This window comes from Coffea arabica, chromosome 8e (assembly GCF_036785885.1).
Source record: "Coffea arabica cultivar ET-39 chromosome 8e, Coffea Arabica ET-39 HiFi, whole genome shotgun sequence".
Taxonomy (NCBI): Eukaryota; Viridiplantae; Streptophyta; class Magnoliopsida; order Gentianales; family Rubiaceae; genus Coffea; species Coffea arabica.
In genome coordinates, this window is record NC_092324.1 from 51,891,875 (window position 1) to 51,906,523 (window position 14,649).

The following is a 14,649-nucleotide window of genomic DNA, read 5'->3' on the forward strand; positions in this document are numbered from 1 at the left end:
TATCATAGTCATAAAATTGTTTCTCCCAAAGCATGCATTCAATCTTGAAGATTCGTTCCATTCTTCAAAAATATTCTCACTATATGGTTCCATGGAATAGTCAAATTCACAATCAACTGTCCTTATGGTTGCATAATCTTCAACACAGAACGCCATGATTTGATTTCATATAAGTGGTTTAACTCCTACTAAATGAGCCACATTATGGCCTTGAAGAAAATCCTTAGGCGAGATTTAGGCATGGATGGGATTAATCAAGTTTAAGAGAAGGAAAGACATCATTATGACTATAGAGATCTTCAAGAAATTCATTTTACCAAAAATCAAAATTCTATTTACAACTAATCACACCCCAAACTTCAAACCCAATGCCTACACCTTCTCAAAACAAAATAATCTAACCTACCTTTAAATCTCCAAATATGTTATAATCTTAAATATAGAGAAGAAACTCTATCCTATCTCCATAGCAAAACCACAACCAACAATTGTCAAGCATAAAAAGAAATATAAATGTACTTATTAACATCTTAAAAGAATTTTTGGATAAATGATAAACAAATTATCAAATTTACTAATTTTAGCCCCTCTTCATCTTTTGGCCAATGATTGCATTATTTGTTCCATTATTATTGTGTGACTCTTCATCTCCTTTTTAGATTGACTATGAAATCAAATTTTACTTCAACCATCAAATCTAATCGCTCAACTAAACTTATGATTTGACAATTCTAAAGAGAAGAAATGAGAAATAGGAATATATAGTAGAGTTTAACGGATCACTTGTGATGTGATTGGCTGCAATTATAAGCAATAGTTGGTGATAATTTGAGAGTGAATTGTAGGAGCAAGGGTTTGATGGATGAGAACGAAATGACGGTAAGTGAGAGCGAATGGACGTTGGTTGCAATATGTAAACAGGATAAACGAAAAAGTTAGGTTTCTTTTCTTTTTTTAATCTCATTTCATTATACTGTGAATTATTTATTAAGTGAAGGTCATTATAGTCATTTTATTGTGACAAGGGAGGTCAGTGTAATTTGTAAAACCTGAGGGGAGCCGAGTGAAATTGTCAAAAACCTCAAGGAAGGTTTGTGAAATTATCCCTATTAAGTATCAGCAGGTGCTCTAGATTCTCTGTTAAAAAAATCCATACTTAATAAGTCACGAGTACCCTCGATTATCCATTACATGAATTTGTATATATAAAATAGTAAGTAGAATCATGAAACCCGATCTAGATTGTAAGATGTTTTACTTAAAATCGAAAGGTCAAAGTTTGAATCATCAAGGGAAAAAGTGAGAAACATATTGATCATTTAAAAAAATTAAAATATAAAATATTGCCCGTTAAAAAAAAATCCATACTTTATTAGTAGGTTTATATAAGTATTACATATCTTTTTGCAAAAATCTACTCCTGTGGTTGAGTTGTGCTACACAAATGGGCTCCATGTTGTCCTATTGCACATGATTGTAGATTAATTTTCAAATATTTCATTTTCTAAACCGCATAAAATAATGTTATTTGTTATCCAAAAAGATAATGTGAGGTTATAACGAAAATAAGAGAAAGGAAAAAAATTTCGATGCTCCTTGATTTACTTTTTGTCAAAAATGGTTGATGTCGTCAAAGTTATAAGTACTAAGCTTATCTTAGCACGTGGTAATAAAAAGATAGGTGTGAAGTAAAAGAATGCCTAAGAATCTCTAATATCGCCAGCCTAATCAACAAAATTACTTGCTATTTTGGATTTCTTGTAGAGAAAGAAGCGGCTAGTATGATCCTCCGGCTCAAGTCATGTTGTTAGACCCGGACCGAATCTACCAGTTTGAGCCGATCTCGAGCTGATTTATAACACAAAATCGTTTTGATAAAAAATCAGTCAGAACCATTCAAAATTGGCTAAGCCAGTGACCTGATTTCGACCGATTGACTCGATTCTCAAACTTTTCTTTCTTCTTTTCCCCAAATATAATTTGTGTTATCTAAATTGTAACAACACATTCATATATTAATAGGAATAAGAAAATACCACCAACTTAGTGTAAATACCAAAATTAGTCACTTTTATGAATGATCTCTAAATCAAGATGTTTTCATCCTTATGACCTTATCAATTTAGTATCAGTGATTTCAACTTGTATTACTTTATTTTAATTTAGTTTTTCAAGTAGTAGTCATAAATTTACATTTTTATATATAATTATTAGGTGTATATTTGATTGCAAGTCTAATATTTTTGGAACATTTTCTATGATTAGTCGAATATAACCAAAAACTCAATTTCAATATTTCTGAAACTTATAAAAATATAAAGTAATTATGATATCATATTGATGTCAGTGAATTTTTAAGAATGATTCGACCAATCTGTCCAATTGACCTTTGATCCAATAGTTTAGCCGAATCGTTATCCGGTCCGAGTTTAATAACATTGGTAAAGTCCCTCAGTTTTCGTAATAAAACAAATTTTAATTTTGTTTGGTAAATGAAGTACTATTTGATTTTCGGTCGTGCAATGCAACCACTCCATTAACAGTATGTCCAAAATTTAGATACCTATTAGTATTTGGTTTCTCGAGAAATAATCCCCGTTATGATTTAAGAAATAAATGCATAATAGTCGTATCGGATTCGGATCTAATGACATGAATATATGCTTAGGCATTGTTTGTTGTAATGTGAATATGACCAGAACTCAAAATTCTCTGGCGTAAAAAGATACCAGACGAGACACCATATCCATATGTAGTAGTCATGGCGAAGAAGAACAGATGAATTGCTGGATAAACCCACCATGTGTATAGAAGGTCAGCTGCTGAACCTGGAACTATATAGGAGTTACTTATATAGGATCGAGTTAATTAAACCTAGATGCAATCGACCTTAATCTATCTTTGTCATTGCATATCCTAAATTTCTCGCATAAATGACCAAGTCCTTCTCTTTAGATCTTTTAAACCTTATTTTCTCCTCCTCCTCTTTAGAACTCCTTCAGTCAAAAGCTCCTCTCTTCTAACTCTCTCTCTCTCTCTCTCTCTCTCTCCCTCTCTCTCTCTCATGGGAGAGAGACTAGACAAATATGATTTTTACTTATAAGAGTAAATTCTTTCATAGGATTTTCTAATGAGAGACTCTTCTTTTCTAGAATCTCCAGTTTCTTCTCTCTCTAGAGTGTTCTAGTGAGAGTTCCGAGCATTTTTCTTCATGAAAGTTTTGTTTAGTTTTTATATCTTTGTATGAAATTTGAAATTCTATAAATCTAGTTTTTCAAATCTACAATTTCTCCATTTATTACTGTTAGATCTAATTTTCTCTTTTGACTTGCCCCAACTTTTAATCATGTCTGATTGTTGGAAGACATGCACAGGTCTATGGGGTTGCAATGATTCATCTGAGAGAAAAATGTGTTAAGAGTTTATCTTTATTTGTTTCTTGTATTCAGTATTGATTTCAGGTCTGTATATATCCGTATCGCATTTGATTTGATATATTTTTACCATTAGTGCAAATTTATTGAATGAAATGGTCTTTTATAAAAAAAAAAAAAAAAAGTTCTAAACCTTTATCATTATCTCAAAAGAACTGTAGCAAAAATGTCAAAGCGTTAGCTCAAGCCATTATCACACACTAAAATGTTTAATGACTTCATCTTGCTAAGATAAGTCCCTTTTACGTCACAAATCGGGTGTACGTGCGTGGATCAGTATAACATACAAGACCGGACACTTTTGTTCTAGTGATACAAGTAGTATTTTAATTCGAGCAACTTGATTACAATCTAACCGTCGTGTCATACGTGGGGAGACTGCAATAAAACCGAGGCGTTTTCCCACTTGTACAGTTCGTTTCAGAAGCAGATTTTGAGTAGTCTCGATCCTGATTTTGATCAATGCAAGTGTGCTATTTTAATTATTGCTTCTCAGCAAGATTACCTGGATAAGAGGGCAGGCAGATGCATTTGTTGCAATAAATGAGAGAGCTACTAGACTGAGAGTTTTTTGAACACGAAACTACATGCAACAATAATTGCCGGAACTCATTAGCCTTTCCAATTGAGCAGAGAAAAGAAAATTCATTGAACCAGTGATGGTATATATGGCTACATGCCTGCCTGCTACCTTACTGTTTTCTTTTAAGAAAATTTATGTACTGCTTGTGTTCCAGGTTGATGCAATCACTGAATCTCTTTCCACATGGACAAGTGAAATCCTAACAATAAGAGTTACAAAATTCTCAAACCCCTTGTGCTTTTCAGTTTCATATTCACCTGGTTTTATTATCTATCGAGCCTTGGGGTGTGTGACTTTATATATGGATGACAAGAGCAAATGAGTCGGTGATCGACGCACATAGAACATGCACCCAGAACTAACCACAAATTTAGATAAGCTTAATCTGCATGCCCTGTACTTAGATGTGGGCATATATATAACTCAGACGTTAATTTCTCTTTATCAGTAGGTAGATTACAGTAGTATTACTCTAGCAATTGGCGAGGCGAGATTCAGGGTTTGGAGTAGGTATGGCTGTACTTCTATACAATTTCATGCAGTTTTTTGACTTGTGATATATTTCGATGTACAAATATTGTGTATGTAAACAAAAAATTTCATACATCTGGTACAAAAATACAACATGATTTTACATCAAAAAATTTGTAACAAATACAACACCTGGACAGAACGGGACTGAACAGATCGCGTTCCATCACAAGCGCAAGGATTCGAGCTAATTAGGAAGCAACAACGTTGTGAACAAAATTGTTTTGGTTGTAGTGGATCAAAGCAGATGCAATCACGCAACTTTAACTTGACATTAGCATTAATCCGGAATTTCTTGTTCTATCTGGACATGGTAAATAAGTTAGTGTCAAGAATCTGGAAAGCTACGCACCGTCAGACTACACATATTCGATTAACTTCCGAAATTCCAAACTTATTGCATTGAACAAGAGCTTATATTTTAATTACAGAGGAGGACTCATGCATGGGAAGCTGATCATCAAACTCGTTTTAACAAGTACCATGATTAACACTGCTACATACCCCAATCTATTAGTAGTATATATTACCTAGTATAGGAACAAGTACTGCAAGAAACGTAGTACACACATCGAACGTGCATGACGCAGAGGGATTGGAATTGTATATTAGTAGTGCGTCGTATTTAATTAATACTGATCAGGCCAGAGGAAAGCTCCCATAGCAAACTTCCTCTTCTGATTGAGGTCACCAGCGGCGGGAAGTCCGTAGGCTTTGAGCAGACAATCGAGTTGGGGTTCGGGCATCTTCTCGTAGTCAGTCTTCTTGAACCTGGGGTAGTGCAAAGGCATCTGAAATGCGCAACAGGAGTTGCTGCTGCTGCTTCTGGTCCCTAAAGATTGGTTTTTCTGGTGGTAGCCGTTTGGCATATTTAGACCAGAATTGTAATTGTTGCGTGTAGCAGAGGTAGGAAGGGAAGCTGCTCCATTCATGATTGCTGCTGCAACTATTTTTGGTTTTTGGTTTTTCGTCTCGGGAAACTATCCTTTGGTGAATGAAACGAGAGTTGGCCCATGCGTATACCTTTATATAGGAGTTTGGACGTGGGATAATGAACATTCGATAACTTTCCACTTTTTTTTTTTATATTTGGAATGCACTCTTTTTTTTCCCCTTCTACCCTTCTCCCCAATGATTAGATCAGGAATACACTTATTAATTCACTTCATCTTTTAGCTAACAATTAGGACGTCCGATTTGCTGGTGCACTCTTTCTTTTTTCTTTTCTTTTATATTCTTTAGCTAGTTTTTCCCCCCACTTTTTCCGCTCTCCAATTTCTATATTACAAGTAGTAGGAACCTTAAACAAAATCCCAAACATAAGTAAACCAAAAAGCACACTGAACCAATTATAAGTAAAATTTTGCTTTAATAAGTAGCATGAAACTTGAACAAAGGGAGCCCAGGGCTCCATTTGGATTCCACAATCTTGAAAAACTACCAAGTTTTTCATATATAATGTTACAGTAATATACAAACAAAAAAATGCGAAAACAACACATCTATACAATATATCAAAACCAACTCCAAATACACAAAAAATATATATACCACCACCACCACTAACCACAAAAAATACACCACTAACCCCTGCCCCTTCTTTCTTCTCCTCCCTCTTTCCCCCCCCCCCCCCTAGCTAGGAGGGAGAAGATAATATGATTTCATCATTGCCCCTCTTTTATTAAATTATTTAATTAATCTAATATCAACCTAAACATTAAAGAAAACATTGGAATTTATTGTTTATCATGAGGGATTAAATCACATATGGCATCAAAAATAGTATACCATTCTACATATTTTACTTAATGTAAGATCCAAATTATTTTTTAATTACAAACTCATTATCAAACATTATCAACAATAAATAATAAAAACAATCTATAAACAAAATATTACAAAGAACAAACTTTAATGCCATAAAAATCTCGGCAACTAACCTTAATATATTGACAAGAATATTTATAATGTTAAATTTTGTTTTGTGTAATATTTTGGCTGCAAATTTTTTAATTATTTGCTGTTAATCAAGTTTGACAATAGGTACATAATTGAAAAGAGTAACTTTGATCTTGTATTAATGCAAAATATAAACTAGTATACTATTTTTTGATGTTATATGTGATTTGATTCCTAATGATAAAAAGCAAATTTTAGTATTTTTCTTTAATGTGTGGGTTGGTATTAAATCAATTAAATAATGTAGTATATGAAGGGCAATAATAGAATCATATTATTTTCTCTCTCCTAATATCACTTTTTAATTATTGATTGGGTCTAAATGCTCCGAGATAATGAACCTCAAGAGAGGTTAGTATAATTTTCGAAACTTGGAGGAAGGCAAGTGAAATAATGAGAAACCTTAGGGGAAGTTTCATAAATTATACCACTAAAACAAGTCGTACTCGCGAAGTTACAAAGTGTATTATTTTCTCCACTAAGAAAAATACACTCCCCTGAACACCACAAAACCTGCACACTAAAGCTAATGTCGGGCTCACATCAAAACTCAAAACTACCCGTTTATTACAGTAGCCTGTGAATTATATACTCTGAGAAAATGGTCGACGTGCAGATGCAACCCAAGGGGTAGGGCATGCATTAACGTTCAAGAAAGGGAAGGTTGTGGAAGACAGCGACTTTCTCATCCACTAAGATTCATGGAAGCCATAGCCACACATTCCATTCCATGAATCTTACGACTTGAGACAACCATACTTTAATTCCCAATATTAAATGCACCTGTATTCATTAGACTACTTGATATGATAGCCCAAATGCTGTTGAATTTACGTAGCCTACTGCAGTTTCTTTTAGGTGATAATCGTTGCTATTTACATGGTATTGCAGCGTTCTGTAATACCGTGACACATAGGTTGCTCAGTCAGTTTGACATGCACGGTTAATTCTAACAAGGAAAGAGTGAAGAGGGGTGGGATTTAAGAAGTGAACAGGGAGATTGGATATATGAATTCATAAACTATAATTTCTGGTGTTTCGACTTTAATCATTAGATCGATACTTTTTCAGTTTATTCTTGGAATTTGTTATAACATTGAAATATACATTTGTACTTATTATTGATTTTTTTCTATTGTGTTTTTAGGTATTTTTTTTTATTTAATTGAGAGAGAATGAAGCTTGTAATGTCTGAGTTAAAAAAGAAAAAAGAAAAAAGAAAAGACTTCCTTATACTATATAAGATTGAGTTTTGGTCAAAGAATAGGTTGAATTTCAACTGCATAGGTGGGGGCTTTTTGGGAATATGAAATATTGTGTATTAATTTAAAAACTTTAGGTACAAGTTAAGGAAGCATGTATTTGGGTATGTTTACTGAAATGACCCCATTTTAATACATTTAAAGTTGTCATTGATGAGCCATCTGGGTATTGATGGAATGTTTAATTAGTGTGCAACCGTTTTTCCATTTTGTACAACCCATATATGCTTGTGTGTTGGTGTAATTACCGGAATACCCCTTAACTACTAATAATTCATCTTTTCAGCCGCAGATAACCGTTTGAAATGTTGCTTTGTCTGAAGCGTTTGAATGACAATCGGATTTAGGAAATGAGCCAACGATTTCTCTATCAATGGTAGGAACCCATTTATCTATCATTTATAATCTACATTTATGAGCCACAAACGTTGGTCAGTTTATCCCCTTTCAATTTCAGGAGTTAAGTTTTCCCTTTTTGCCTTTGTCTACAACGATTTGTCTTATCGTTTTCTCTTCTATCCGAGATCAACTCTAAAATTACCTATTATTTCGTCATTAATTACACCCAATTCAATTGCCCAACCGTTGGTATGTTAATTAGGGGTGACAATCGGGTCCGTTTCGAGTTGGCAGGTCGGGTTGAGATCCGGGTATAACAGAAAACCCGCTGACGTGAACTTGACCCGCCAACCCGAAACGGGTCAAAATACCTGACACGAACCCGAAAATTTCGGATTGGCGGGTTGGCGGGGGGTAGACCCGAAATGACCCGAAACTTATTTTAATTTATTAATTTATCACTGTAATTTCTAATAAAATCAATTTTGTACAAGACTAATTACATAATCAAGTAATAAAAATTTAAATAAATAATTCCAAACCAAATCTAAAATAAATTAAAACACTGTAAAAGTGTTTTATCCCAAACCAAATATAAAATAAATTAAAACAATATAAAAGTAAAAAATAAAATAATACATTATTTATCCAAATATAATAATTTCAACTTCACACAAGTTAAATAAATTCATTTAGGACTAAGTGATTAATGCCTTTGGAAAAAAAGAATAACTTAGTTTAGTTAGATAAAATAATTTTTATTTTTATTAAATTATTTTTAATTCATAAAATTGGTTATCGGGTCATATCAGGTCACCCACGGGTTGACCCGAATTCGACCCATTTTCTTTTCGAGTCTATCGGGTTCGACCTGATTCTGACCCGAACCCCCGAAACCTCAACCCAAATCCATTAATTTCGTATTAGGTTCGTGTCATGTTTTCATGTCATGTAGGAAATTGCCATCTCTAATGTTAATGCCTAAACGGTTGATTATCAGTTTCTCCCTGTTCGCATTCTAAGATTGGGATAATTCTACCTGGCTTCATACTAATCAGCTCAGAATGCTCTTCAGTCCCAGCTACTCCTGGTGGTTCAGTGTGAGGTTAGATTTCACCCCCCCAATTTTTCAGTTTCTCTCTTAATTTTGTCGGTGTGTTCTTAGTACCTACAATTAGCGACTCTTATCGCGTTGCCTAACCCCAATTGGTTTGGGTTGGTTATAATCTTATAAGTTTGCAGCAATAACAAGTAAGAGCTCTCGGTGGAGATTCTGGAATAAAGTTCGCTTTCTGTGTTGCTCTGCCTTTCTACATTATCAACGACCTTCAATTTGACACAATTTTATTGTAACGTTGTGTGAATTGATTGATTATATCGTTTATTTTTTCATACTAAATCTTATTTCTTCTCACAATGTACTATTGTTTGTTCCACAAAAAAACCTCATTCCCCACAAGGACCAAACACCCGCGTGATGCGCGGGCACTCCCCCTAGTCTTTCTTTTATGTTTGCACAATGCCGGTCAACCGTGATTAATCAGTAGAAAACGGTTATCAAGTTGTGGGGCCCACAACTTGGACTAATACTTTTAAATTTGGAAGAGTTATGTTATTATTTGCAAAAAAAAAATTGCATCATTTTATAAGCACTTTTTTATTTATCTATCTAACTACCTTTTTATTTCATATAAAAGCGCTAAAATATTATTTTAAAAAGTTCTTCCAAATTTTCTATTCAAATATGCTTACTGGGAGATTATTTCGACAACTAATCTGAAATAACACTGATTACCTAATTTATGTAACATAAAAAGATGGTTATAAATATAAAAAAGTGATTGAATTATTGAAAGATATATTTATAAGACGAGTAAAATGATATTTCTTTTAAGAGTGGAAATGGAGGAGGAGTGGAATAATAGTTTTCCCAAGAAATATTAAAATCTAAAGCTAAAGTGGCGCGAAATTCACGGAATTGGTCTTGAGCGGGAGTCCACAAGAAACGGAAATTTCAACGGCCATAGTGGAGCAGTCATGTTGCACTGGTCAATCAACGGAAAAATGAGCGAAAAAGATAAGCCAAAAAAAAAAAGTAAGAAATTTGTCAAAGCTGAGAAATTCTGGTTTGGACCAACGAAAAGCAGTTACGTGATGAATTGATGATGACATAAACCTTTTGATACTTCGGTTTCCATTGTCATCAGCTTTATTTTGGATGTTTTGGTATTACACGCACCCACCTCAGTTTTTCTGTTTTCTCGTTTATCGTTTGATTCTGTAGGTTTTTGCAGCATAAGCTGTCAATTTTGACTGACTCAAAAAGAGGAAAAAAATTGCTAAATGGGTTAGCTAATTTCCAATAACTTGCATAGCTTTGTTCTCTTACAAAATGGCGGGTTCCTTGTAGGAGACCCGCCTGTGATGAGTGGCCAGAGTACCTGTAGGGATTGACGATTTCCTCTGTCAGGTAACTATTTTCTTATGTTGCATGTTCTACCCTTTCTTTTTCTCATGAATTTTGCTTGACATTGATGTGGATGATATGATGAATATGTTCAAAAAACTTTGAAATGAATGCGTCAAGGGAATAAGTTTTGGCTTAATCACTTGCTATGGAAATGGAATCACTCCATGACTCGAAAATTTTTCTTGATAACTCACTCAGGGATGCTTCTTGTGTTTGATGCATGATGAGATCAGGAATTGCTAAACCATGCACCTGTCTATTGTTGATTTTCTCCTTGGCATGGTTGCGTAATATTGTGGTCTAAACTAGGATGCCTATCTTCCATTTTTTTTTTTTTTTTTGCGATAGGCCTTGAAGCATTCTGTTCTTCTTGAACTTTGGTTGCATCTTCAAGGCTTGACTGCATATTTTGGTGTTTCCTGGGGCTCTATAAGTTGTGCGCCACGGCTTAAATGGAACAGTTCCGCCAGATTGGGGAGGTTGTGGGAGGTTTGAAAGCTCTAATGGTTTTGAAACATGATATTCCAATCAACCAGAGACAATGCTGTTTGCTTTTCGATATGTTTGTGTTGGCTTTTGAAACTATTTCGGATGAAATCAGGCAAAACTTAAGGCTAGATGAGAGGAATGTCAAGTGGAAAGCTCTCGAGTATCCTCTGAAAGAGCTTCATAGGGTATTCAAGGAAGGTGAACAGTACATAAGATTGTGCCTGGATGTCAGGGATTGGTGGGGGAAGGCAATCAGTCTCCATCTCAACAGGGACTGTGTTGAGTTTCACATTCACAACTTGCTTAGCTGCTTTCCCGTTGTCGTTGAGGCTGTTGAAGCTGTTGCAGAATTCTCGGGCGCAGACCTGGAAGATATGCAAAAAAGGAGAGTTGCACTAATGAGAAAATATGAAGCAGATTGCAGTGATCCAAAATTCTTCCAGTGGATGCATGGTAAGCAGTATTTGGTGCCTCGAGAGATATGCAGCCGCTTACAATCTGCTGGGAAAGAAGATAGATGGTTTCTCCTCGAAGCAATAAGAGAAAAGAAAAGTGCAGTTCCATCTACGTTGGCAAAGCATGAACACAGGCTTGGAGACCTGTTGCTGAAAAAATTAAGTGGATCGGAGCCACCAAAACTGAAGCTCCTGCCAACTTCTGTTCTAGTGGGAGCACATGACTTCTACGTGAAGCGGAGGTTAGGATTGGGTGAGGGACACATGAAAGAAATCCAGTGGCTGGGGGAAAGTTTTGCTTTGAGGACCTTCTTTGGAGAGATAGAACCATTACAAGAAGAGATTTCTCTAGTTCTTTCACTCTCCCATCCCAACATTTTGCAGCACCTTTGCGCTTTCTATGACGAGGAGAGGAAAGAGGGCTTTTTAGTGATGGAGCTTATGCACAAGAATCTTAAAAATTACATAAAAGAGAATTGTGGGCAAAGAAAGCGAATTCCTTTCTCTGTTCCAGTTGCGGTTGATATCATGCTTCAGATTGCTAGAGGACTGGAGTATTTGCACTCAAGAAAGATTTATCATGGGGAACTGAACCCATCTAACATCCTTCTAAGAGCTAGACATTCATCCACTGAGAGTTACTTTCAAGCAAAACTCACTGGATTTGGATTGGTCTCTATCAAGAGTTTTGTTCGATCTCAACATTCGAGTGTTGACCCTGTTATATGGTATGCCCCAGAAGTTCTCGCTGAACAAGAGCAGCCAGGAAAAAAGGGCAACGCCAAGTATTCTGAAAAAGCTGATGTCTACAGTTTTGGGATGCTCTTTTTTGAACTTTTGACAGGGAAAGTTCCATTTGAAGACAGCCACCTCCAAGGGGACAAGATGGTTCGAAATATTAGAGCAGGAGAGAGGCCACTTTTCCCATATCCAGCGCCCAAATACCTGGCAAACTTAACCAGAAAATGTTGGCATCCAAATCCACTTATCCGTCCGAGCTTTTCTTCCATATGTAGGATTTTACGCTACATTAAAAAGGACCTCATAATTAATCCTGAACATGGTCAACCTGAATCACCACCTCCACTTGTGGACTACTGTGACATAGAAGCAGCGTACTCAAAGAAATTTCCGGGGGAGGAGATCCCTGATTTGAGCCCGGTAACCGATATTCCCTTCCAGTTGTATGCTTATAGACTTGTTCAGAAAGAAAAGAGTTGCGGAAGCTCTAAAGACAAGAACTGCGATTTGGGAAACGAAGAACTACCTCAAAGGCCAGCATCAATATATGGTGATGAGCATGTGGCCGCAATAGATGATCTATTTTTGGTACCAAGTGATCGAAGGTCAGTTTGTTCAGAAATAATTGAAAGCAAGAACATTCGGGCGGCATATGATGAAAGGTCGGTTATCTCTGAGATTCCACACAAACTATTCTTCTCTGATCAGAGATCAATTGGTTCTGAAAGTCCGGGGAGGAAATCTCTATTAGCAGCTCCAACTGAGCAAAGGCCAAATGTTGCTGATACTCCACAAAGGAAAGTCTCAGTGGCAGTAGCAGTCGATCAAATCTCCTCTCTTTCTCGAACTCCAGAAAGAAAAGTTCCTCCAACAGCAACAATCAATCACAAGACAAAGCATTCTGAGAACCTGGGGAAGGATATGGGGTCAATAGCAGATCAGACGACCGCTGATTCTAAGTCTCAAGATGGAAATTCCAAGTCAAAAACTGCAGCTAAGCTGCATGAACAAAGTAATGGACGTTCCAATGTACCAGAAAAAGAAATCAAATCGAAAACAGCTGCTGACCCTGTTCCAGTTACTTCTGGAGCTTTATCAAGGAAAGTTTCGTCAAGGAAAATAGCTCATCAAAGAAAACTTTCTGAGATTCCAGAAAAGTCTGTCTCAGCTTCCTTATTAAATCCGAAGTCAAATTCTTCCAATAAGAAAAGTGAGCCAACCAGACCTGCCGCCAAGCCCTCTCCTCCCAAGAACTCGGACAAGAAGCATTCCATGAACAAGAAAATGAAAGATGTAAACTCAGAAAAAAATCCAGGTATATTTTTATTCTTCCAGAAAAGGTAACTGTAAACCTGTTATTGAGTTTCGCCGTCAAATGTCCACGTACATTAACATAACAACTGCAGACACGAAAAACCATTCACCCATTCTGTTATGATGTTATGTAGGAAATTCAAAAGATAACTTACCAAGGTCTTCGTCTGCAAGAATATCACAAACGATTGCATCATCATCATCAGCAGCAGCAGCAGCATCACCAACAAGAGGAACAAGGTTTTCATCAACATTTGCGTTGAAAGGGTATATGTCACCACAAGCATCACCACTGCATCCATGTGCTCGTTGCTGCCGGACAAGCAGAGAGGCCATCTTGTCTTCACCAGCAATGAGCCCATGCAGAGCTAGACTAACGCATGTATCGGAGACGGAGATTGCATAATCATCAGTTAAACTTTGCTTGAACAGCTCATTTTCAACTAGAGATTTTTATGCAAAAAGCCAGCTCGAATAGTAGTACATGCTTAAAACAAGCAATTTTGCATTCTCAAAAGCCTCCTCAATGTCTTTAGTTTTTTCTTTTCATTTTTTGACACAAAACCAAGAAACCTATTTCCAATGGAGATCAACTGGCATAGAGTTTAGACTATAGCCGACTAATTAGCGGAACTTTAAGGACCCCTGCTTTCAGGGTTTATGTTACCACTGAGTTGAGACCTCATTGACAATGTATTAGCTATTCCATTGGTTTAACCGTAATTCAATTTCGAAATTCAGAGGCATCAAATGCTGAGTCTACTATAACCATCCCGTGGGTAGGTTCTACAAGTCCCTGTTATCGCCAACGCCATGGATAATTTTATTCAGCCACAGAAAGTTTTGGGATAACGCAGTTTTCCTGCCAAAAGTTTGGCTTCTGTGTTAATTTGGTCCCTAATGTTTTGATCAAATCTTAAAATTTTTAATTTTATGCAATTCAAGAAAAGCCAACGAAACATTGCAGTCATAACTAACAATTAAAATCAAATGGCCTCAGTCAAAATCTTTTATTTTAACATTTTTTGTCCTTAAGATTCGGAGTTTCAATCAATAGAATCCCTTAAATGTC

At 35.9% G+C, this 14,649-nt stretch overlaps 1 protein-coding gene across 1 annotated transcript; it reads left to right on the forward strand.

The window, feature by feature from the left end:
* Positions 1-10,181: 10,181 nt before the first annotated feature.
* Positions 10,182-14,300, forward strand: LOC113703451 (uncharacterized). The gene is made up of 3 exons (XM_072060590.1): positions 10,182-10,578; positions 10,927-13,578; positions 13,712-14,300. The coding sequence occupies exons 2-3, from the start codon at positions 11,031-11,033 to the stop codon at positions 13,981-13,983; spliced, it is 2,820 nt and encodes a 939-aa protein (XP_071916691.1). The 5' UTR covers positions 10,182-10,578; positions 10,927-11,030; the 3' UTR covers positions 13,984-14,300.
* The last annotated feature ends 349 nt before the right edge of the window (positions 14,301-14,649 follow it).